General features: G+C 47.2%; 1 protein-coding gene across 3 annotated transcripts in view; it reads right to left on the bottom strand.

Moving 5' to 3' along the window:
* The window catches only part of hspbap1 (hspb associated protein 1), a 126,555-nt gene that overhangs the window by 23,393 nt on the left and 77,053 nt on the right, over nt 1-26,109 (bottom strand). For 2 of the 3 annotated variants that reach the window (XM_085986844.1, XM_085986846.1), the window contains exon 5: nt 15,900-16,071. The exons of the other annotated variant lie outside the window; for it this stretch is intronic. In XM_085986844.1, the coding sequence (XP_085842970.1) occupies nt 15,900-16,071 (172 nt within the window). The remainder of the gene's footprint in view (nt 1-15,899; nt 16,072-26,109) is intronic. 3 annotated transcript variants of the gene reach the window in all.

Below are 26,109 nucleotides of genomic sequence, written 5' to 3'. Positions count from 1 at the left end.
GTAGCTGGTGGTCCTGCTTGCTGCAATACCCCTCTCCAATAGGAACTGACGGAGTTCCTCGCTCATGAAGGAGGCGCCCCGGTCACTATGTATATAGTTCGGGAACCCGAACAAGGCGAAGAGTTTGTTCAGGCATTTAATGACCGTGTTACTGGTCATGTCTGGGCAGGGGAAGGCAAAGGGGAAACGGGAGTACTCATCAACGATGTTGAGGAAGTACACATTACGGTCGGATGACGGTAGGGGCCCCTTGAAGTCGATGCTCAGACGCTCGAAGGGGCGGGTGGCCTTGATCAGGCTTGCTCTGTCCGGCTTATAGAAGTGCGGTTTGCACTCAGCACAGATCTGGCAGTTCCTGGTCATGGTCCTGACCTCCTCGATGGAGTATGGCAGGTTGCGGGCCTTAATGAAATGGTAGAGTCTGGTGACTCCGGGGTGGCAGAGGTCATTGTGGAGGGTCTGAAGTCTATCACTTTGCGCGCTGGCGCATGTAATGCGTGAAAGAGCATCAGGGGGGTCGTTCAGTTTACCGGGCCGGTACAAGATCTCATAATCATAGGTGGAAAGCTCGATTCTCCACCTCAAGATTTTGTCGTTCTTGATCTTGCCCCTCAGCTTGTTATTAAACATGAAGGCAACCGAGCGTTGGTCGGTGAGGAGGGTAAATCGTTTGCCTGCCAAGTAGTGCCTCCAGCGCCGTACTGCCTCCACAATTGCCTGGGCTTCCTTCTCGACCGACGAGTGTCGGGTCTCGGGGCCCTGTAGGGTCCTTGAGAAGAAGGCTACCGGCCTACCCTCCTGGTTAAGGGTAGCGGCTAGGGCGAAGTCGGATGCATCGCTCTCCACTTGGAAGGGGATTGACTCATCCACTGCGTGCATTGTGGCCTTGGCTATGTCTCCCTTAATGAGGGAGAAGGCCGCGCACGCCTCTTCCGTGAGGGGGAAGGATGTGGTTTTCAGGAGGGGTCTGGCTTTGTCCGCATAATTGGGTACCCATTGGGCATAGTAGGCGAAAAGCCCCAGGGTTCTCCTAAGTGCTTTTGGACAGTGGGGGAGGGGTAGCTCCATGAGGGGGCGCATTCTTTCGGGGTCGGGGCCGATGACTCCGTTCTCTACTACACAGCCAAGGATGGCAAGGCGCGCTGTGTTAAACACGCATTTCTCCTTATTGTAGGTGAGGTTCAGCCGTTGGGCCGTACGGAGGAATTTCTCCAGATTCACGTCATGGTCCTGCCGGTTGCGGCCGCAGATGGTGACGTTATCGAGATAGGGGAAAGTGGCCTGTAGTCCGTTCTGGTCAACCATCCGGTCCATCTCCCGTTGGAAAACCGAGACCCCGTTGGTGACACCAAAGGGGACCCTAAAGAATTGGTAGAGGCGGCCATTCGCCTCGAAGGCGGTGTACTGGCTGTCCTCCGGGCTGATGGGGAGTTGGTGGTAGGCCGACTTGAGGTCGATGGTCGAGAATACGCGGTATTGTGCAATCTCATTGACCATGTCCGATATGCGGGGGAGGGGGTATGCGTCCAGCTGGGTGTATCTGTTTATGGTCTGGCTGTAGTCGATAACCAGGCGATTTTTGTCGCCGGTCTTGACTACCACCACCTGGGCACGCCAGGGGCTGCTGCTCCCCTCAATAATGCCCTCTTTCAGGAGTCGCTGCACCTCAGAGCTAATGAAGGCTCTGTCCCCAGCGCTGTACCGCCTGCTCTTAGTAGCGACAGGTTTGCAGTCGGGGGTGAGGTTAGCGAACAGGGAAGGTGGCGGTACCTTGAGGGTGGATAGGCTGCAGGTGTTACGCGGTGGGCGGTTTAACTTTCGCTGGTTGTCGACTGTGAGTGGGGGGAGGGGTCCACCGTATGCTAGGGTTACACTTTGGAGGTGGGATTGGAAGTCCAGCCCTAGTATGACGGCAGCGCACAGCTGGGGGAGTACGAGGAGTTTAAAATTTTTATACTCTGTCCCTTTAACCGACAATGTCACGACACAGTAGCCGCTGATGTCTGTGGCGTGCGACCTCGATGCCATCGAGATGCGGCTGCGCGTTGGCAGGACGGGGAGGGAGTAGTGGCTCACCGTGTCTGGGTGGATGAAGCTCTCCGTGCTTCCGCTGTCGAACAGGCAGGTCGTGGCGTGGCCGTTGACTTTGATGTCCATCATTGAGCTGGCCAGGTGGTGCGGGCGGGCTTGATCCAGGGTCACGGAAGCTAGGGTGTAGATGAGCGCGTCGTTGTCATGACAAGATGGCGGCGAAGATGGCGGCCCCCGTAGTTCACATGAGGCTCTGTTTAAATCGTTTGCCCCGCACAAAGATGGCCGCCCCTGCTGTTCCCATGAGGCTCTGCAGTCTTCGGCTGCCCCGCACAAAGATGGCCGCCCCTGGTTTTCCCATGAGGCTCTGCAGGCTTCGGCTGCCCCGCACAAAGATGGCCGCCCCTGGTTTTCCCATGAGGCTCTGCAGGCTTCGGCTGCCCCGCACAAAGATGGCCGCCCCCAGGGTTCGCATGAGGCACTGCTGGCTTCTGAGGATTTGCTTCTGCAGGCCTTGGAGAAGTGGCCTTTCTTGAGGCAGGTTTTGCAGGTCGAGTTTTTGGCTGGGCAGCGCGACCTCGGATGCTTCTCCTGGCCGCAAAAGAAGCAGCCAGCGGCCCGATCGGGGTTGCCTGATGTCGGGGCCGGTACCGGGGCTAGCGGGCCCGGTCGGATCCGTGATGCAGACGCTGAGGTAGGTCCCGGGGGCAGCGCTGTGAAGGGTGGTGGGGTGGGGGTCGGGCCCGAGTCCCAGGGTCGCGAATAGTACCTGGCAAACGCTTCCTGGTCTTGCTGGGTGGCCTCTAGGGTGAGGGCGAGGGCTTCGGCCTTGTCCAGGTCTATGTCCTTAGCTTCAAGCAGTCTTTGCCGTGTGTAGTCGGAATGTAGGCCTCTCACCAAGGCGTCGCGGACATTGTCTTCCATGTTCGCAGTAGCCGTCACCGCTTTAAAGTCACAGTTCCTGCCGAGTTGTCTCAGCGCTCGTGAAAATTCAGCTATCGATTCTCCTGGCTGTTGCTGGCGAGATCTTAAGAGATGCCTAGTGTACATGTAGTTTACCGGGCTCCGGTACTGCTGTTTCAGTAGGTTGATGGCGTCGTCGTACGTAGTCATGTCCTGGATGAGTGTATATACTCTCGGGCTCGCTTGGGCTTTCAGGACTCTTAGTTTGGATCTCTGAGGGACGACGGCTTCCTCCAGGTACGATTCGAAGCAGTCCAGCCAGTGTTTGAAGTCGTTGGCTGAGTTTGGTGCCTGTGGGTTTAGATCCAGGTATGGTGGTTTCAAGGCTTGCAGCCAAGCCGGCTGGTGTGGCCCGTTGTCTGGAGGCTGCTGTTGCTGTGCTGCTGGGTGAGCTCCTTGCTGTTGCTGTTCATTATCAGACATCTTTAAAATTTAGCCAATAAAATTGATATGCCTATCAATTAGTCCAATAAAAGGCGACGAGTTAAGAACGTAACTGAAGGTTTTTATTGGCTAAATAACAGAGCCCACCCTCGTGGGTGATCCGATCCAACAGGGAGGAATACTAGCCAGTCAGCTACCTTTATACCTGGGCAGGTAATGGGCGGAGTCGGAGGTGGTCAGCCCAGGTATAACAGTGCGACAAGAGGCGACCTCGTGTAGTGATGTGACAGTGAGAACAGTGAGAACAATATACAGTGATAACTATAACAGTGGTTTACCACAGGCCGTCCACCATATTGGTAAAGGATTAGATATAGGCGTCCAGGGCCTGTGTCTGCAACAGGTGTCAGCCCCTTTGTGTATGCAAATAGGGTGGCCTAACACCTGTTTCAGGATCCTTTCCTGAAATTACGCTGCCCTGAACGCTGCCAGCTCAGGATAACCAAGACGACATGCAGCCTAACCAACGGTCCTTAAAAATCATTTCAATACAAGATGTGTTACTAGCCTGCAACAAGACTGTACAATCTGCCTTATTCTTTAGATATACATTAGCAGATGGTGCTACTCAGGGGAAGCTGGAGGACAGCAGTGTTATTCTACAAAATGCACAACTTATTTTGTTGCTGGGGGTAAAGTTATGTCCCGTCACGGGTACAAAAGTCAACTGCTGTTAAGTAAACACTAGCTGTGTTCAGGCTGCAGGTTTGTTTGTCTTATTTAAATATGTGATTGCACTGGAGAGAGTACAGAGGAGATTTACGAGGATGCTTCAAGGCACAGGGCAAGGCTAGAATACTCAATGAGTAATTTCTATCGGTGTTTATTAAGGAGGTGGATGCTGACAAAATATCGGTAGAAGTGAGAAAGGTAGAAGCAATGGAAGGGATGAAAATTGATAGACAGGATGTACTAGAAAGGCTGGGTATGCTTAGAATGAATAAATCGCCTGATCCAGATGGCTTGCATCCCAGGTTACTCAGGGAATCGGGGGAGGAGATAGCGGAAGGGCTTGCCATATTTTTCCAATCTTCCCTAGATGCGGGGGAGGTGCCTGAGGGCGCTAATGGGGCGCAAAGCAACTAGCATCTGGGCGCAGTCATGTTTGCGCCGCTCGCGATATTGACCAGACATTTTGCGGCAGCGCTAAACACTACCGCCACGATCTCCTGCGCCCGCAGATCGTGACGTCAGTCGAGCGTGTAGCACCCCGGACTGGATATTAAGTGGCGCCCCCTGCCTTTCCGCCTGCTGCCAGCAACAACAGGTTGAGGGGAGTGTTTTGCAGTCGGGAAGGGACTGGGGGGGCGCTATTTAAAGGCGGCCGCTTCCTGACATTTTTTGTTGGCGATATTTTTGCACCACGTACTCTGAGAGAGAGAGAGACTTCTGGAGAGATTCAACACCGTGTAAAGGAGTTTTGGGTACTGAGCAGCACTTTGCAGGTTCATTTTGATTTGACCTTCCTTGCATCGATTTAGAAGAGACTATGGGGGCTGCACTCTGAGCTCTTTCCCTGGGCCTCTCCATTGTTCTTCCCAGCAGATTTGATGTACAGGTCTCTCCAGGCCAAGATTCAAGGCTGCAATGAGCAGGGTGTGGATGGAGAGCAAGATCGACCCTCCCCTTTAAGAAGTGGCCGGCGCCAGTGTGTCTGTGTTCCATTGCTGACTGACATCGCATGAGCTTCGCCAGCGCTCTGAGGTAGCGCCTCGCTCCTCGGTGTTAGCGCCTTAAGACAGGTGTGTAGCGCCTGATTGAGCGCTCCAATCACCACCAGGGGCGATAGAAGCCAAGTTTGCAGTCGGAGGCGATAATTAGCGCCAGGCGCTAAGCTTTGCGCCTGGCCGATAATTGCGTCCCAAACGGGGCGATACCAAATTTCTCCCCTTGTGACTCTATGTTGCCAGGGCTGGAGAATTTTAGCTTTATGCAAGGATTGGATAGGCTGGGGTTGTTTTCTTTGGAACAGAGGAGGCTGAGGGGAGACTTAAATGAGGAGTATAAAATTATGAGGGGCTGAGATAGAGTGGATAGGAAGGACCTATTTCCCTTAGCAGAGAGGTCAATAACCAGGGGGCATAGATTGAAAGTAATTGGTAGAAGGATTAGAGGGGAGTAGAGGAGAACTTTTTTCACCCAGAGGGTGGTGGGGGTCTGGAACTCACTGCCTGAAAGGGTGGTAGAGGCAGACACCCTCATCACATTTAAAAAGTACTTGGATATGCACCTGAAGTGCCATAACCTACAGGGCTACAGACCAAGAGGTGAAAAGTGGCTGGATAACTTTATCAGCCAGCACAGACCCGATGGGCTGAATGGTCTCCTTCTGTGCTGTAAATTTCTATGATTCAATGAAATGTGACTGGTAGAGTTTATTAAGAGGTTGTAGACATTCTGACTCTGGTATTTTTGGTTCGAGGAGAGTGTCACTGCACATTCCAAATGGCTGCCCTTGTTTCTTTCTACTTTTTTTTTTCCAAAGTGTGGCCTGGAAATTTAAATGCAGTACTTGAAATGTGACATACAGGAAATGCACCGCAGTACAATTAACAAGAATGATTCCAGGGATGAGGGACTTCAGTTACGTGGATAGACCGGAGAAGCTGGGGTTGTTCTCCTTAGAGCAGAGAAGGTTGAGAGGAGATTTGATAGAGGTGTTCAAAATCAGGAGGGGTCTAGACAGAGTAGATAGAGAGAAACTGTTCCCATTGGCGGAAGGGTCGAGAGCCAGAGGACACCGGTTTAAGGTGATTGGCAGAAGAACCAAAGGCGACATGAGGAAAAACTTTTTTACGCAGCGAGTGGTTAGGATCTGGCATGCACGGCCTGAGAGGGTGGTGGAGGCAGACTCGATCGTGGCTTTCAACAGGGAATTGGATAAGTACCTGAAGGAAATAAATTGCAGGGCTACGGGGAAAGGGCAGGGGGTGTGGGACTAGCTGAAGTGCTGTTGCAGAGTCAGCACGTGCCTCCTTCTGTGCTGTAGCCATTCTATGATTCTATACATACCCAACACAAGTGTTCACTCTACTCACACTCGCATTCTCCCAATCACTTCCCATTGCGCACAATTCCTGGTTCAGGTGTAACAAATTAAATATAAAACCTTGATTCCAGCAGAACCTTTTCCAATGGTTTTCAATGGACAGCACATTGCTGTAAGTACCATTCACTGCTTGCCACACGCAGAAATGTACTTACTTTTCACAAATTAAATGTAGCCCTCTCGTCTCTGAGTCAGAAGGTCATGGGGGCAGGTCCCACTCCAGGCTCACGAGCACAAAATCCAGGCTGACAGTTCCAGTACAGTACTGAGGGGGGTGCTGCACTGCCGGAGGTGCCGTCTTTTGGATTAGACATTAAACCGAGGCCCCGTCTGCCTTCTCGGGTGGAAAAGGATCCCATGGCATTATTTCAAAGAAGAGCAGGGGAGTTTTCCCCCGTGCCTGGCCAATATTTATCCCTCAACCAGTATCACTAAAAAACAAATTATTTGGTCATTATCGTATTGCTGTTTGTGGGACCTTGCTGTGCACTAATTAGGTGCTGCATATCCAACGTTACAACAGTGACCACGTTTCAAAAGTGCTTCATTGGCTGTGAAGTGCTTTGGGATGTCCTGAGGTTGTGAAAGGTGTAAAAAAAAATGCAAGCCACATAATGAAGAAATCAAAACACTTCAGCTATGAAGAAAGACTGGACAGGCTGGGGTTGTTTTCCTTGGAGCAGAGAAGGCTGAGGGGGGACCTGATTGAGGTATACAAAATTATGAGGGGCATAGATAGGGTGGATAGAAAGGAACTTTTCCCTTTAGTAGAGGGGTCAATAACAAGGGGGCATAGATTCAAGGTAAGGGGCAGGAGGTTTAGAGGGGATTTGAGGAAACACTTTTTCACCCAGAGGGTGGTTGGAATCTGGAACTCACTGCCTGAAAGGGTGGTAGAGGCAGGAACCCTCACAACATTCAAGAAGCATTTAGATGAACACTTGAAATGCCATAGCATACAAGGCTACGGAGTAAATGCTAGAAAATGGGATTAGAATAGACAGGGCTTGATGGCCGGCGTGGACGCGATGGGCCTCTTTCTGTGCTGTATAACTCTATGACTCTATCTATAACTGCACAAATTCCCAATGCAGCTGTCAGCTGCAAGCATATGGGCAGAGAAGAGTTAAAAATAAATGGTCACTAGGGGTCCAAAAGACATAGGTGACCAGCTATTTGGATGGGATAAACTTGAGCTCATCCGAAACTCTGCTGCCCGTATCCTAACTCGCACCAAGTCCCATTCGCCCATCACCCCTGTGCTTGCTGACCTACAGTGGCTCCCGTCTGAAACTCTGCTGCCCGTATCCTAACTCGCACCAAGTCCCATTCGCCCATCACCCCTGTGCTCGCTGACCTACAGTGGCTCCCATCTGAAACTCTGCTGCCCGTATCCTAACTCGCACCAAGTCCCATTCGCCCATCACCACTGTGCTCGCTGACCTACAGTGGCTCCCATCTGAAACTCTGCTGCCCGTATCCTAACTCGCACCAAGTCCCATTCGCCCATCACCCCTGTGCTTGCTGACCTACAGTGGCTCCCAGCTGAAACTCTGCTGCCCGTATCCTAACTCGCACCAAGTCCCATTCGCCCATCACTCCTGTGCTTGCTGACCTACAGTGGCTCCCATCTGAAACTCTGCTGCCCGTATCCTAACTCGCACCAAGTCCCATTCGCCCATCACTCCTGTGCTTGCTGACCTACAGTGGCTCCCGGCCAGGCAACGCCTTAGTTTTAAAGACGCTCCTTAAAACCTACCTCTTTGACCAAGCTTTTGAACACCACCACTTGCAAGTTTCCCCTCCAAGTCACACACCAAACTGACTTGGAAATATATCGGCCGATCCTTCATCGCCGCTGGGTCAAAATCCTGGAACTCCCTCCCTAACAGCAGTGTGTGGGAGTACCTTCACCACACGGACTGCAGCGATTCAAGAAGGTGGCTCAACACCACCTTTTCAAGGGCAATTAGGGATGGGCAATAAATGCTGGCCTTCCCGGCGATGCTCACATCCCGTGAACGAATAAAAGAACCTGTAATATCTCATTAAAATCAGATTTTGTTTGATAACACTCCTGCGAAGCGCCCTTGGGACGGTTTACTACGTTGATGGCGCTATATAAATACAAGTTGCTGTTGATCCATTCTTGTTCCCATACTTTTACGTATTTTTTCTGACTTACACAATAGCAAAAAAAATTATGTTTCAGCAATTCACCAAAATTCCTCATCAGCACATAGGACTTCTTGTCAAATGTTATCAAAATTAACTATTCTTCATTAAGACGTTGTCTGAAATTACCATAAATGAGCACAGCCATCCATCATGTTAATGCACAAAACAAAACATGATATTTCACAATTGTACCCATCATGGGTTTTGTGGCACACTGTTTATACTCAGAATTATGCCTTTTTTTCCTATTTAGTAAATCATAATTCAAGGTTTCCAATTTACTGTCACATTTCAGAAAGTAATTTCCAATACACTTTCGCAAACTAAGCGTAAACGAATGAGAAATTAATTCTACACATCACTCAGTGGATTCAATTGTGTTTGAACACACAACTGAAAATGTATCGTACTGATGGGACTAACAATAAAAAAAACCTTGTGCACACTGGCAGGAAAGAGAACGGAAGAATATCACAAAAAAAAGCAGTCTACATGTTCACTGACAACCCAAGTTATGTTGTAAGACTGGCTCACTGTCACTGTAGCACACATTAAATAAACACTACAAGGCTAATTCAGTACAATTTGTTCTGTTGATAGAACAATTGCAATAATAAAATCCCTCTTTTTAAATCATGAAAAGCAATTAAGCTGTCCTTGAGTCTGGGTAAACAATAATGACTCCCGCCTCTGATATTTTTCCAATATCTTGTGCCCTCCGCCTTAAGTTTTTAGTAACGCACAGCTTGTGCACTCCCACTGCTGACGCCTCCGATCACCACCTCCAGGTACCAGCCAGCCACAGATCCAGAACTGAGGGGGTGAGCAGGGCCTCAAAACTGTATGGTCGTGATCTCCATCTCCACTGCAAAAACATTTAACTCAATTTAAAAACCTACGGTGCGATGAACATGGTCTCACCTCCCCAGCATCCCCCAGCCCTATCCAAACCAGCATGTGAAGAAAGTCAGTCCAACTGGGATTGTTCTCCTTAGAGCAGAGAAGGTTAAGAGGAGATTTAATAGAGGTGTTCAAAATTATTAAGTGTTTTTATAGTGTATATAGGGAGGAATTATTTCCACTGGCAGGAAGGTCAGTAACCAAAGGACACAGATTTAAAATAATTGGCAAAAATGCCAAGGGTGGGGAGAGGAGGAGAATTGTTTTTACACAGCGAGTTGTGATGATCTTGAACGCACTGCCTGAAAGGGTGGTGGAAGTAGATTCAACAGAAACTTTCAAAAGGGAATTGGATGTATAATTAAAAAGGAAAATATGGGGAAAGAGCAGGGGGAGTGGCACTAATTGGACAGCTCTTTCAACGAGCCAGCACAGGCACGATGGGCCGAATGGCCGCCTTCTGTGCTGTGTGATTCGATGAACTTTGGGATGCTGCAGCTCTATGATGCAGGGTCGCACTTCAGCTAACATACCAATCAATTTCCGACGATTAAATCAGCCGACATAGCGATTGCTGTTGACAAAGTCTTTTTGTTTCCTTATTTCTTTTACCTCCTTCAGGTGCACTGGCTTGGAAAGTAACCTTCCTTCAGCTGGGCAAATCACAAAACTTCATTCTGAAACTGTACTGTGCAAAGGCTAAGGCAGGTGACAAGTTTTCTTTACCCCCGAAATAAAATTTCCCATTATCCCAAAGTATTCTGGTCAGCCATTGGGGGTGGGCGCGGTGAACCCTGCTTCAAGATTCAATCACCTCACTCAACAATCAGCCAATGCCTTCCCTTTCTTTCGTGGCCTCAAGCCACAGCACTTCCCAATTTCCCAGGGTGAATATTTTGGAGGCGATGGACATTTATCAAGGGTGGGGGGGGGGGGTCTCGCTACTGGCTGATGGACCTCTTTTCTCATTTTTTTTTAATTTTTTTTTTTTACACACAGTGGGCAGCATCAAACATTCCCAATTCAGGTACGGCACAGACCAGAGATGCAGTAAATCCTACTGGGTTCCATCCCAACAATGTGCATTCACTGCAACCTTGGAGGAACAGCCCATACTGCACCAGTACAAGAACAAAAAACAATAAGGCAATGGGAATGGAGTAGGTAGCTGCAGTTTAAGAGCTAGCACTGGCACAAGCACAGTGGCCAAATAACCTGCTTCTGTGCTGTAATTTCTGTGAGATTTCCACTTCCCACACCAACCCTATCCTTGAGCCTTCTAGAAGTGAAACTGCCAATTTAGAGCTAACATGAGTCAAATTATGGGAAGTTCTGTGCTGTGGATCTGTGTGTATAGTTCTTCAACTTTGTATTTGCTGGAAAGGCATCTGAAATCTACGGCCAAGTTCCCTCAAGAAAGAAAGAAGAAACATGCACTTCTACCGCGCCTTTCACTACATCAGGGCGTCCCAAAGCACTTTACAGCCAATGAAGTACTTTTGAACTGTGGTCACTGTTGTGGTGTAGGAAACGCGGCAGCCAATTTGCGCACAGCAAGCTCCCACAAACAGCAACATGGCCAGATAATCTGTTTTTTTTTTAAAGTGATGTTGGTTGTGTGATAAATATTGGCCAGGAATCCAGGAAGATCTCCCCTGCTGTTCTTCGAAATAGTGCCATCGGAACTGTTATAAATCTCATCATTCATCAAGAAACTACTCGTGAAATAACGCTGGATGGCCAGCTGGTGGCGCCGTCCAAGGAGTATAAATACTCGGGCGTGGGCCCCAGCTTGCCCAGGGACATTTTGTAAGGCAAGGAACTAGTGAAGTACAACTAGACCTCCATGTTCTGAAACAAGTTGATTAAAGCCTTGCTTTATACTCAAACCAAGTGCGTAGTGAGTTTTATTACGTCAGGAACTTTTACGTCCAGCTGAGAGGGCAGGCAGAGTCTCATCTCAAAGACTGCACCTGGCGTGTCAGTCTAGATTTTGTACTCAAGTCTCTGGAGTGGGACATGAACCTCCAACCTTCTGACTCCGAGGCGAGCGTGCTACCCACTGAGCTATGTCTGACACTCAAACTACAGCAACTCAATCCGCCATACCAAGGTCAGACGCAAAAAATACTTGAACTCACTGATGTCCCAAATGAATTAGAGGCTGTTAAAGCACACAAACAATCCATTCGGCCCATCAATTCCACGCCGGTGTTTTTCTCCACGAGCCACCTAATGCCACTCTCCTGCTCGCTCTCTATACCCTTTAATAATCTTCTTTTGCATGCAACAATCTACAGTAATTCCCTTTGAATAGAATTTATGGATTCCATTTCAACAACAGTCTGTGGCAGAGAATTATAAATGTAATTCTCTTTGTTACTGGAGCCCACTGATTCCCTTCTTGCTGAATAGTGGAAACAATCAATCAAATAAACATTATTTTATCAAAGCACCTCACAATCTTGAAGACCCCTTAACCTTCTCAGCTCCAGCCAACAAAAAAAGCCCTAATTTCTCAAGTTTGCCTTCATAGTTGTAACCCCCCCTCGTCCCTGGTAACATCCTAGTGTGACTGCGATGGTCACCATTGCCATTGACTCTTAAGTGTGCCAAGTTTGCTTCAGTTACAGATATTGACGCTCAGACAAGAACAACATTGAGAAGATGGATGGAAAAGGTGGGGCTGAAAGGATACAGGATGCTGGTATCCTCATAAGTTCTCCTCCTTCGCGCATGCACCTCTTGCTTTCCCACCCTCCACAACTCCACCCTTGTGCCTTCCTCATTTCACACACCCAAGAAATGCCCAGCCAGTGGTTGACCAAGAGGAGGGAGAGGAGAGTGAAGAAGATTGATTTGGCACTCCCAGCCACCGGCTCCTCAAGGTCGACCAGCAAAGGCCATTTGCAGTGTCCCCCACTGAAAGTCAGCAGCCTTTCATCAGCCATGCTACAGCCACTGGGGTAGCATTGCGTGACATCAGTAGAATAGGCAAAGGCACACACAAGACAGTCACTAAGAGTGGTGATGAGTTGATTTCTTGATGTCATATTGAATGGATAGATGTATAAAGTTGGATCGGAAAGTTTGCTTTGGGCTGGCTTTTATTTCAGCATCGTGGCCAAGAGGACACTGTGATGGTCAGTAACAGAGGGAAGGTAAGGTGTGGGGCTAATGTTGAAAGGGGAATTGGGGTTGCGGTCACTGTAGCCACAGGCGGATAATTTCATCCCGGATATCCTGGCCAGAAAGGGGCTGTCTGGCTTGCATCCTTCCCTCGGCTTCCTCCTCCTCGGTGTCTTTCTGTTCCCTCTGCGAGCAGATGCTGTAAATCTGAAATGACAGCATAAAATTCTGGAAATACTCAGTAGGTCAGGCAGCATCGCGACCTGAGACGTGAACTCTGTTTCTCTCTCCACGGGTGTTGCCGGACCTGCTGAGTATTTCCAGCATTTTCTGTCTTCTCAGAGGCCACCCTTTACCATCCGAGGTCTTACAAGCGTCCAGCAGCACTCTCATCACATTTTTAAAAACTTTTAACATCTATTGCAGCAAGCCACTACTTCAATAAAATCAAAAAAACCCAGTCCAAAAGTTTAAATGCAAAACTTACCTGAAAGATGTGTGTGTGTCCCTTTAAGAGGTGCTGACAGTGCCTCTGTCAGTCTGCTTGCAGGCTGGGTTTACCTGGTGTGCTTAGGACCCAGAGCTGAACTCAGCGCTCAGGTCGAAGTTGGCCATGGTGACGTTAAGTCAGTGTTGCTATTTTTCTATTCAGGGCAGCGCGACCGGGATTTCGAAAATGGAGCACGCCGCGAGACCTGCCACCAGCTGGCAGAAGAGTGGCGGCCGCCGCTTTCTTGACATTACGCCGCGCTAACAGGCAGTGCTAAGGTAGGGAATTTCTCCCCCAATGTCTCTCACTTCCACGTGTTATTCCCATCTACGAGCCTTGTTAGAAACTGACAAAAGTCATTCAATTAAAGCAAATTAATGAATTCAACCCCGAGGTTTGAACTCAGAACCATTTGGTTGGAAGCCAATGCTCAATATTCTGTGCTACCATTAGTTACGCACACAACACATTCCAACATTTGACACAGAAAAGGATCACGATGAAATTAATGCAACAAAACTGATTTTTCCCAGTCGATTTCAACATAGGCATTAAAAAAACGACTGCCTCTCAGCCAAGCGGAATGTGCACTCTCAGTGCATGTCAAATGTTTAATCAGTTTTGTTTTCACCATAAAATGTTTGGGGTCTTTGTTGCCATGCCAAGTTCATACTGCAGTTCACAGATGTCTCTGTCTAAACGATGATAAATGTATTACAAAGCGAGAATATTCAAACATAAAAAAATTGTCCAGCCATATAGGCACGTCTTTAAACTGCTGCTTCTCTCCGGTCCGGTCTTAGCCTACAGGGCTTTGGCCTATTTCAATGCCATTAAAAAATGTAGATGGTGGAGATCTTCTCAAACATATTTTGTCTTTCTTGTAACAGTTCCAAATTCTGGACAATTCAGCAATAGTGTTCAAAGCCATAACAAATCTAAATGTTCATGGTTACTGTGGTTTTTAAGCCAACTTTAGACTGAGAACAAGGTGAATTCAGGACAGAACAATTTCATTGCACCAGAACTGCGCGGCTCCCAAATGGCTCAATGAATGAATGCACAATGTGGTGTGGTACCAAGGTAGGTGCCAGGTTCGACCCGTGGTCTGGGCTGAATGACCCAATTTCAACTGGAGACCTCCGAGTTAAGTTCGTGAGGGTGAGAGGGGAGAACGGGGGGGAAGGATTTCCTAATTGGAAATGCATACTTTTGGACTTTTGAGCGAGCACAGGATCAACCACAGTTGTAGTGCCTCCCGCCCACTCCCATGGAGAAACAGCCAGCTAACACCTACTGTCTGGGGTCATGCATAAGGAATGGCTAATAAGATGAGATCGACGCTGGAGAGCAGCTGGCACCCATGGAATGCCCTCTGAAGTGGTTTAGCCACCCAACTGTAAACAAACCCGCCACCATCAACTCAGGGCAACGCAGGATGGGAAACAAATGTGGTCTTGCCTGAGTTGCCCAGATCCTGAAAACAATTTAAAAAAATACCCCATTCCTCTCCTGAAGACACTGGTATATGGCTCCATGAGGAATACTCACTAAACTGCTGCTTAAAAGTAAGGTAATCCAACAACAACTTGCATTTGTGTAGCGCCTTTAAGGTAGCAAAACGTCCCAAGGCGCTTCACTGGAGCGTTATCAAACAAAATTTGAAACCAAGCCATATAAGGAAATAGTAGGATAGCAAAATACTGCAGATGTTGGAAATCCGAAATAACAACAGAAAATGCTGGAAAAACTCAGCAGGTCAGGCAACATCTGTGGAGAGAAATTTGAGTTGACGTTTCGGGTTTGACCCTTCTTCAAAACTGGAGAGAAAAGGAACTAGATCGAAATAGTAGGATAGGTGAAGTCACGGAGGTAGTTTTAAGGAGCATCTTAATGGATGAAAGAGAGTTAGAGAGGTGGAGAGGTTTAGGGAGGGAATTCCAGAGCTTAGGGCCCAGGCAGCTGAAGGCATGACTGCCAATGGTGGAGCGATTAAAATCGGGGATGCGCAAGAGACCATAATTGGAGGAGCGCAGAGATCTCGGAGGGTTGTAAGGCTGGAGGAGGTTACAGAGATAAGAAGGGGCGAGGCCATGGAGGGATTTGGAAAAAAGGATGAAAATGTTAAAATCGAGGCGATGTCGGTCAGCGAGCACAGGGGTGATGGGTGAACGGGACTTGGTGCGAGTTAGGACACGGGCAGCAGAGTTTTGGATGGGCTCAAGTTTATGGAGGGTGGAGGATGGAAGGCTGGCCAGGAGAGCGTTGGAATAGTCAAGTCTAGAGGTAACGAAGGCATGGATGAAGGCTGCAGCAGCAGATGAGCTGAGGCAAGGGTGGAGACGGGCGATGTTACGGAGGTGGAAGTAGGCGGTCTTGGTGATGGAGCGGGCATGTGGTTGGAAGCCCATCTCAGGGTCAATTCCATTATATGAAACTCAGACAGACATTCTGTTCAAGGGATAAGGCACAACATAATTGCAAGTATTTTTTTTAAGAAATGTTTTTATTTGTAGCATAGCTCTAAAGAACCACTGTAACTAAAACTGAGAAACAGAGTGCGCTGCGACGCATCATTCACAATGACAGTCCAACACTCTGAAACTAAACACAGACCAGCCATGATCTAGTCGGATGGCAGAATAGGTTCGAGGAGCTGAATGGCCTACGCCTGTTCCTATATTCCCAAGTTCTGGCAAAAAAGCACAATCTTACCTCTCCTGGGCGCAAGGTCACAACGTGCGGCCTGGCTCCACGAAATCGAGGGAAGCGCTCCAAATCAGGGTGGACCACATTCACATTGCTAAATACACTGGACTCTTCATAAGGAATTCTGGTGGGATACAGGAAGGAAGTGTCTTCCGGGGGGAAGAGATGCCATCTTTTTCTGCAAATATATATATATATTTTAAATCCTTAATTATTCTAACAATAAAAACAAATGTTCTTGCATATAATACTTAAAAGGTCTTTCTCTTAAAACTTACCACCCTATCTCTCGGAGCCATGCATAATCTCCAGCTGGTGGCAAACTTTCTACTAAGGCCAGTGTCACTCTGACACTAGGATAGCGCACCAACAGCAGCCGTGGGACAACTCTCACTCCAATTGTCCTTCCATTCCCGTAAGAGGCACCTGGCCTCGGCTCGACACCTTTCAAGCAGACCATGCCTGGAGTGCTGGGGAAAAATTCCGTATCGCCACGTTTGGGGCGCCATTATCGGCCGTGCGCAAAGTTTAGCGCCTGACACTAATTATCGCCTCCAACAGCAAACTTGGCCTTTATCGCCCCTGGAGGTTATTGGAGCACTAAATCAGGCTCTTCACACCTGTCTTAAGGCGCAAAGGCCGCGGAGCGAGGCGCTACCTCAGAGCGCTGGCGAAGCAAGGAAGGGCAAATCAAAATGAACCTGCAAAGTGCTGCTCAGTACCCAAAACTCCTTCACACAGCGTTGAATCTCTCCAGAAGTCTCTCTCTCTCTCGCTCAGACTGTGTGGTGCAAAAATGTCACCGACAAAAAAAGGCAGGAAGCGGTTGCCTTTAAATAGCGCTCCCCCAGTCCCTTTCTGACAGCAAAACGCTCCCCTCAACCTGTCGTTGCTAGCGGCAGGCGGTAAGGCAGGGGGTGCCACTCAATATCCGGTCCGGGGCGCTACCGGGGCGTTGCGCACTCGACTGACGTCACGATCTGCCGGCACAGGAGATCATGGCGGTAGTGTTTAGCGCTGCCGCAAAATGTCTAGTCAATTTCGCAAGCGGCGCAAACATCGCCGCGCCCGGGCGCTAGTTGCTTTGCGCCCCAATTGGCGCCCTCTTAAGGTGCTAACGGGAGGCGCAAACAACTGAATTTTTCCCCCTTGGTCTCCTTACCTAGGGAAGGATATACTTGCCATAGAGGGAGTGCAACTAAGGTTCACCAGGTTGATTCCTGGGATGGCGGGACTGTCGTATGAGAAGAGATTGAGTAAACTAGGCCTGTATTCACTTGAATTCAGAAGAATGAGAGGGGATCTCATTGAAGCATACAAAATTATTACAGGGCTTGATAGGGTGGATGCTGGGAGAATGTTTCCCTTGGCTGGGGAGTCTAGAACCAGGGGCCACAGCCTCAGGATAAAGGGTAGACCATTCAGGACTGAGATGAGAAGAAATTTCTTCACACAGAGGGTGGTGAATCTTTGGAATTCTCTACCCCAGAGGGCTGTGGAGGCTCAGTCATTGGGTATATTCAAAATAGAAGTCGATAGATTTCTGACTAGTAAAGGCATCAAGGGATATGGCGATAGGGCCGGTGAATGGAGTCGAGGCAGAAGATCAGCCATGATCTCATTGAATAGCGGAGCAGGCTCGAAGGGCCGAATGGCCGAATCCTGCTCCTATTTCTTATGTTCTTCTTATGTTCTTTCCACGGCAGCGTGGCCCAGACTGGCAATTCAGGAGTGTAGTGGAGTGTGGTGGGGGGTGGGGGTTGGGGAGGGAACCTGCAATCTGCAGTGCTGTGGCATCCCATAATAACGCTACAAATGCTGAACCGCTTCACCCCCTCCCCACCCGCCACCCCATATCAAAATATACATTTATATTTCTTATGTTGTGAATTTTTTTGGTACATTTTAGATGAGGGACTTCTTCAGTGGGGAATATATTGCTTTTTCACCTCAGCATCTTGTGTTGCCATCAGACATTGCCAGTTCAGGTATCGCACAGAATAAAGCTCCCCTGACTGTGCTCGAACCAAAGGCTCAGAAAACCTAATAATCTTAATTTCACCTCTTACACCTTACCTTCACTCTGAGAGAGATTGACAACTTATGTGTCAAATTAGGGCAATTTTGTGCTGTGGCTCCCTGCTCACTATTTTCTGACTTAAGAATGCCCTAAACTCATTTCACCCACTGCGAGCTAGATAAAGGAAACTTTCAGCCAATTAGTCTGGGCTGTATTTAAACGCAGGTCTCAGCAGTGAACAGGCAACATTCTAAACCACTGCACCATCCTGTCGCTGAACTGAAGAGATAATTGTTGAAAGCTGTCGATTTTCAGCAAATTGGCTCTACAGTAAAGGAGCATTTCTTCCAAGAGTCAGAAGTTCAGCAGACTCGAACATAAACTGCAGCTCTTCTTTTTAAATGAAAGCATATTGTCGGGGAAGGGGTGAAGCATGACACATGACCAACCTTTCAGTTCAGGGTAATGGCATATGACCATTGGAAGAATTGGGAACACAATTAAATTATTCTGGTGAGGAGAGAGGATGAATGGGAGAGATTGTGCCATCAGGTTGTTGGTGGGGCTCAATACACATTTATAGAAAATGCTTCCCCTTCTATCATTTCGACCTCTTACTATGATTGTGACATCAGCTAAACTAGGATTGGAAAGAAAGACTTGCATGTATACAGCGTCTTTCATGACCACCAGACGTCCCAAAGCACTTTACAGCCAATGGAGTACTTTTTGAAGTGTAGTCACTGTTGTAATGTAGGAAACGTGGCAGCCAATTTGTGCACAGCAAGCTCCCAAAAACAGCAATCTGATAATGACCAGATAATGTTTTTGTGATGTTGATTGAGGGAAAAATATTGGCCAGGACACCAGAGATAACTCCCCTGCTCTTCTTCGAAATAGTGCCGCAGGAGCTTTTACGTCCACCTGAGAGAGCAGACGGGGCCTCGGTTTAACATCTCATCCGAAAGACAGAAAGGATTTAAATGATACATATCTACACCCCTAAATATGTTCAGTCCTTATCCTGCCTCAGTTTACATCAGCCTTGCTCCAGTTTGGTAAACATCCACGTGCAGTGGGAGGGGTATTTGAACTCGGTCATAAACCCAGAGCCTGGACAAATCCAGCGAATCTCTGCCAGAATTTCTAACCTCATTTGAGACTTGGCAGAAGAGATAGGTCTGGTAGATAGCTGGAGATTGCTGCACTCCACAGGAACAAGTCTTCATTTCATTCACCGCCTCACGATTTGTAATTTTTTGAAATGATCTTTATCTGACTTCAAAGTCACCTGCCCAAGATGCACCGGGGGCAGTTTATCGAAACAAACAGCAGACGATCTTTTTAGATCCTGGTCCAAGTTCTTCTTCCCGCAACCCAGTGGATGAGGCAACTCTGCTTTTGTTCAACCAAAACTAAATTTTTGAGCCTTTTGAACAGAGCAAGTAACAGGCTTGTTGCAATAATAACAGCACGCCAGATGTATCCCCCCATGTGCCGATGGGACATGGCCAAAGCTTCCTCAGAGGTGCAGTTAGTTACTGTGCATCTACTCGCAAAACACTCAAGAGTTGAAACAGATTCAGAATCTTGAAAGTGAGACTTAAGCCCTGGAGAAATTACATAAACCAAGCAGACGTGTACAGAACCAATGCAACTCAGTTAAATCAGCAATGCAACCCAGCCCACTCCTCATACAAAGCAGAATGCTCCCTCTTTTGAGCTGGGCAAAACTGCCCTCCACAATTGTGATCAATTTGGAAATTCTCTGTTATATGAGGAGAGAATGAGTACATTGGGCTTATACTCTGAAGTTTAGAAGAATGAGAGGTGATCTCATTGAAACATATAAGATTCTGAGGGGGATTGACAGGGTAGATGCAGGGAGGATGTTTCCCCCTGTCTGGAGAGTCTAGAACTAGGGGGCACAGTCTCAGGATAACGGGTCGGCCATTTAAGACTGAGATAAGAACATAAGAACATAAGAAATAGGAGCAGGAGTAGGCCAATCGGCCCCTCGAGCCTGCTCCGCCATTCAATAAGATCATGGCTGATCTGATCCTAACTGCCAATCCACTATCACAGAACCATCTCCTGAATCTAACAGAGTTAGACACACGAAATAGGAGCAGGATCAGGCTACACGGCCCCTGGGCCCGCTCCGCTACCCACAGGGCCATGTCCGATCCGAACCTAGACTCATGTCCAAATTCCTGCCCGCTCCCCGTAACCCTTAATTCCCTTTACTTCTAGGAAACTGTCTATTTCTGTTTTAAATTTATGTAATGATGCAGCTTCTACAGCTTTTTGGGACAGCATATTCCATGGACCTACCACTCTCTGAGTGAAGTAGCTCCTCCTCATCTCAGTTTTGAAAGAGCAGCCCCTTATTCTAAGACTATGCCCCCTAGTTCTAGTTTCACCCATCATCGGGAACATCCTCCCCGCATCCACCCGATCCAACCCCTTCACAATCTTATATGTTTCAATAAGATCGCCTCTCATTCTTCTGAACTCCAATGAGTAGAGTCCCAATCTACTCAACCTCTCCTCATATGTCCATCCCCTCATCCCCGGGATTAACCGAGTGAACCTTCTTTGTACTGACTCGAGAGCAAGTATGTCTTTTCTTAAGTATGGACACCAAAACTGTATGCAGTATTCCAGGTGCGGTCTCGCCAATACCTTGTACAACTGAAGCAATACCTCCCTATTTTTATATTCTATCCCCCTAGCAATGAAAGCCAACATTCCATTGGCCTTCTTAATCACTTGCTGCACCTGCATACTAACCTTTTGAGTTTCGTGCACCAGGACCCCCAGATCCCTTTGTACTTCAGTACTTTCCAGTTTCTTGCCATTAAGATAATAACTTGCTCTACGATTTTTCCTGCCAAAATGCATAACCTCACACTTTCCAGTATGGTATTCCATCTGCCAAATCTCTGCCCACTTACTTAGCCTGTCTATGTCCCCTTGCAGGTTTTTTATGTCCTCCTCACTCACTGCTTTCCCTCCCATCTTAGTATCATCTGCAAACTTTGATATGTTACACTCGGTCCCCTCCTCCAAATCGTTAATATAGATTGTAAAGAGTTGGGGACCCAGCACTGACCCCTGTGGAACACCACTAGTTACTGATTGCCAGTCTGAGAATGAACCATTTATCCCAACTCTCTGCCTTCTGTTAGATAGCCAATCCTCTATCCATGCCAGAATATTACCCCCAATCCCGTGACTTTTTATCTTAAGCAATAATCTTTTGTGTGGCACCTTGTCAAATGCCTTTTGGAAGTCTAAATACACTACGTCCACTGGTTCCCCTTTATCCACCCTATATGTTACTTCCTCAAAGAACTCCAGCAAATTTGTCAAACATGACTTCCCCTTCATAAAACCATGCTGAGTTTGTCCTATTAAATTATGATTATCCAAATGTCCTGTTACTGTCTCCATAATAATGGACTCCAAAATTTTACCTACCACAGATGTTAGGCTAACCGGTCTATAGTTTCCAGCCTTCTGTCTACTGCCCTTTTTAAATAAGGGTGTTACATTAGCAGTTTTCCAGTCTGCCGGGACCTTTGCTGAGTCCAGGGAGTTTTGGAAAATTATTACCAATGCATCCACAATCCCTACCGCCACTTCCCTCAAGACCCTAGGATGTAAGCCATCAGGTCCAGGTGATTTATCCGCCTTGAGTCCCATTATTTTACCGAGTACCACTTCCTTAGTGATTTTGATCGTGTTTAGCTCCTCCCCCCCCCCCCTGTTTGTCCAGTGTTGGGATATTCTTAGTGTCCTCTACAGTAAAGACTGATACAAAATATTCATTCAGTGTTTTTGCCATCTCCATATTTCCCACCATTAATTTCCTGGTCTCATCCTCTAAGGGACCAACATTTACTTTAGCCACCCTTTTTTTTTTTATATAACTATAAAAACTCTTACTATCCGTTTTTATATTTTTTGCTAATTTACTTTCATAATCTATCTTCCCTTTCTTAATCAATCTTTTTGTTATTTTTTGCTGTCTTTTAAAGTTTTCCCAATCCTCTATCCTCCCACTAGATTTGGCTACCTTATATGCCCTTGTTTTTAGTCGAATACTATCCTTAATTTCTTTACTTAGCCACGGATGGCTGTCTTTTCTTTTACACCCTTTTCTTCTCAGTGGAATATATATTTTTTGGAAGTTGTAAAATAACTCCTTAAATGTACACCACTGATCATGTATCGTCTTACCCTTTAATCTATTTTCCCAATCCACTCTACTCAATTCCGCTCTCATACCTTCATAGTCTCCTTTATTCAAGCTTAGCACGCTTGTTTGAGATCCAACCTTCTCACCCTCTAATTGAATATGGAATTCAACCATGTTATGGTCACTCATTCCAAGGGGATCCTTTACTAGGACATTTTTAATTAATCCTGTCTCGTTACACAAGACCAGATCTAAGGTTGCTTGCCCCCTGGTCGGTTCAGTTACATACTGCTCAAGAAACCCATCCCTAATACACTCAATGAGCTCATCCTCAAGGCAACCCTGCCCAATTTGATTTGTCCAATTAATATGATAGTTAAAATCCCCCATAATTATAGATGTTCCCTTATTACAAGCCTCAACTATTTCCTGATTGATACTCCATCCAACAGAGTTGCAACTGTTCGGAGGCCTATAGACTACGCCCACTAGTGTTTTTTTCCCCTTATTATTCCTTACCTCCACCCAAACTGTTTCATTATCCTGATCTTTTGACCCAATATAATTTCTCTGTATTACAGTGATTCCTTCCTTTATTAACATAGCCACCCCACCTCCCCTTCCTTCCTGCCTGTCCTTCCTGATCGTTAAATAACCTGGTATGTTTAATTCCCAGACATTGTCACCCTGCAGCCATGTTTCTGTAATGGCCACAAGATCATACCCATATGTAGTTATTTGTGCCATTAACTCGTCTATTTTGTTACGAATGCTACGTGCATTCAGATAGAGAACTTTCAAATATGTTTTGTGACACTTAGTTCCTGCTTTTGCCCTTTTTATTACTTTACCTTTTACTCCATACCTTCTGCCCCTTCCTGACACGCTCTGGTTTTTAATTTCCCCACTGCTACCTAAGTCTATGACCTTCTCTGTTGTCATTTTTATTATTTGCTCTCCAGGAACCTCCCCCCCACTAGTTAGTTTAAAGTCCTCTCTACAGCCCTAGTTATATGATCCACCAGGACTCTAGTCCCAGCACTGGCCAAGTGAAGCCTGTCCCAACGGAACAGCTCCATCCTGCCCCAGTACTGGTGCCAGTGTCCCAGGAAGCAAAACCCATTTCTCCCACACCAGTCTTTGAGCCACGCATTTAACTCTCTAATTTTATTTGTCCTAGCCAAATTCGCTCGTGGCTCGGATTATTATCCTTGAGGTACTGTTTTTTAATTTGAACCCTAGCTGCTCATACTCCTTTAACAGAACCGGCTTCCTAGTCCTATCTACGTCGTTTGTACCAACATGGACCACGACAACTGGATCCACCCCTCCCACTGCAAGTTTCTTTCCAGCCCAGAGGAGATGTCCTTAACCCTGACACCGGGTAGGCAACACAGCCTTCGGGACTCTCGCTCTCGGCTGCAGAGAACTCTATCTATCCCCCTAATAATACTATCCCCTACCACTACATCATTTCTATTTACTCCCCCCTCTTGAATGGCCCCCCGTTCCACGATGAGGAGGAATTTATTTGCTCAGAGGGTCGTGAATCATTGGAATTCTCTACCACAAAGGGCTGTGGAAGCTGAATCGTTGAGTATATTCAAGGCTGAGATCGATCGATTTTTGGGGAATTAAGGGATATGGGGAAAAAGAAAATACTGCAGATGCTGGAAATCTGAAATAAAAACAGAAAATGCTGGAGACACTCAGCAGGTCAGGCAGCATCCGTGGAGCGAGAAACAGAGTTAACGTTTCAGGTCGATGACCTTTCGTCAGAACTGGAAAAAAAGCAGGAAATGTGTAGTGTATGTGCCTTTAAGAGCCCCCTGTGTACTGTAATGCCGGTAATGGCCACTCGGGCTATATAAGCCTGTATATTGTGTTGTATCAGTTAGTTCCCCTCCAGACTTTGTTCAGTAAACACCTGTGAAACCAACTCCTGTCTTCAGTGTCTCTATTAACACACGGATACAACAGTGGCGACGAATTGGAAACGGACTTACCTGCAATTCGGCAGCACCTCAAGGACATCGATTCCTCTGGCGTCCAAAGTCGAAGAAAATCAAGAAAAAGAAAAAGCTGTGGTTTCACCAGCTAGCCAAGCTGGTGGCAGGTACTGCAATAATCCTTCCTGGGCGTCAGGCTGGGGCTCCAGCGGCTGGCTCTGCAGCTAGGCCAAGCAGCGAAGGCGGAGGCAAGCAGTAACAGACGGGGAAGGAGCACTCGGGAGACGGCCGGCGCTGCAAGCAGGTCGGCGTTCAGACCTAGCAGAGAGAGTCCGGCGGGAACGAGTCTCCACCTGTAAATAAATAAATAAAAAGGGAAACCCGCGGGAAACAGCGTTGTCATCGGCAGCAGCGGCCGGGAAGCGCCATATCTTTTCTGCAGAAAAGAAAGAAAAGCGCGGGAAGCGCCATTTTTTTTCTAGGATGCCTAAGTCTGGCAATATTGATGCTTTTGATAACGAGATAGAGGATTGGACCACACATGTGGAAAGAGTGGAGGTATATTGCACCGCAAATGGAATAGAAAATGAAAAAAAGCCTCAGTACTTCTAAATCTAATGGGCGCAAAGACATACGGGCTGTTACGAAACTTAATCACTCCAGCCAAACCAAAGGACAAGAATTTTAAAGAAATTGTTGATACCCTACAGGAGCACTTAAACCCAACACCGCTGCTGATAGCGGAACGATTCAAATTCTTCAAGAGGAATCAACACAATAATGAAAGTAACGCTGATTACCTCACAGAATTAAGAAAGCTATCAAAGCACTGCCAATTCGGGGCAGGACTAGCAGATTATCTTTGAGACAAATTTGTCTGTGGTCTCCTAAGTGAAGGAACACAGAAAAGGCTGCTTTCTGAAAAAGATTTAACACTGGACAAGGCTTTCAGTATGGCTGTATCATACGAAGCAGCCGCAAGAGGAGCTGCAGAGATACAACAAAAGACACAGGACTTCGGCACCCATGAAATGACACAGGGTTTCGAGAGATGTTATCGCTGCAGCAGATCCACCCATGACCAGAGGGACTGCTGGTTCAAGGACAAAGCATGCAGGCAATGCGGAAAGATTGGACACATTGCACGGGTATGCCGATCTGGACAAAAAAAATCCACGGACAGGAAAAAAAAAATCAATAAAGAAAAGTACAGAAAGGTACAAATGATGACGGACAGTAGCTCCGAAGACCAGAAGAGCGATAGCGACTCCGAAAACAAGAGACTAAGCTGTCTCAAATTACATAATGTAATTGCCAAAGAAGATTACCAGACCATTTGGGTTACCCTCACGATAGCAGGGTCCCCAGTTAAAATGGAGCTAGATACAGGATCAGCTCTGACCGTCATAAATCGACGGGATTACGAGCGGCTATTTCCGCATATACCTTTAAAAGACACATCCATTATCTTGAAAACATATACGGGGCAGAAAGTATACCCCAAAGGAAAAATAAGGGTGCCTGTTGTATACAACGGCAAGGAAATACAAAAGTTGTATTTATACGTTCTACAAGATGGTGGTCCACCGCTGTTGGGACGTGAATGGATCAGGAAAATACATTTAGACTGGCACTCCATTCAGGCACTGACGGTGACCAGTAAGGAAAAAAACGATGATGACGTCATACCTGAACGATTAAAAGACATCTTGGCCAACGCCAAAGAAGTGTTTCAAGAGAAACTAGGAACCTTGAAAGGCATCACCGCCTCAATAAAAGTGGAAGATGCGGCAATTCCCAAGTTTTTTAAGGCAAGACCGGTGCCATACGCAATTCGTCCAGCAGTCGAGGCAGAGCTGGAGAATTTGGAAAAGGCAGGCATATTATCCAAAATAGATTGGAGCGAGTGGGCAACACCCATCGTCCCAGTCATGAAGAAAGCGTTGAATAATGATAAATCTGAAGAACAGAGAAAAATTCGCATCTGTGGAGACTTCAAGGTGACTGTAAACCCGGTCCTTCACACGGTACAGTATCCTCTTC

This window comes from Somniosus microcephalus, chromosome 4, assembly GCF_052327205.1.
Source record: "Somniosus microcephalus isolate GS21.2 chromosome 4, FLI_Smic_1.0, whole genome shotgun sequence".
Lineage (NCBI taxonomy): Eukaryota > Metazoa > Chordata > Chondrichthyes > Squaliformes > Somniosidae > Somniosus > Somniosus microcephalus.
The sequence above is the reverse complement of the archived record's forward strand: the minus strand, read 5'-3'. Positions and strand labels throughout refer to the sequence as shown.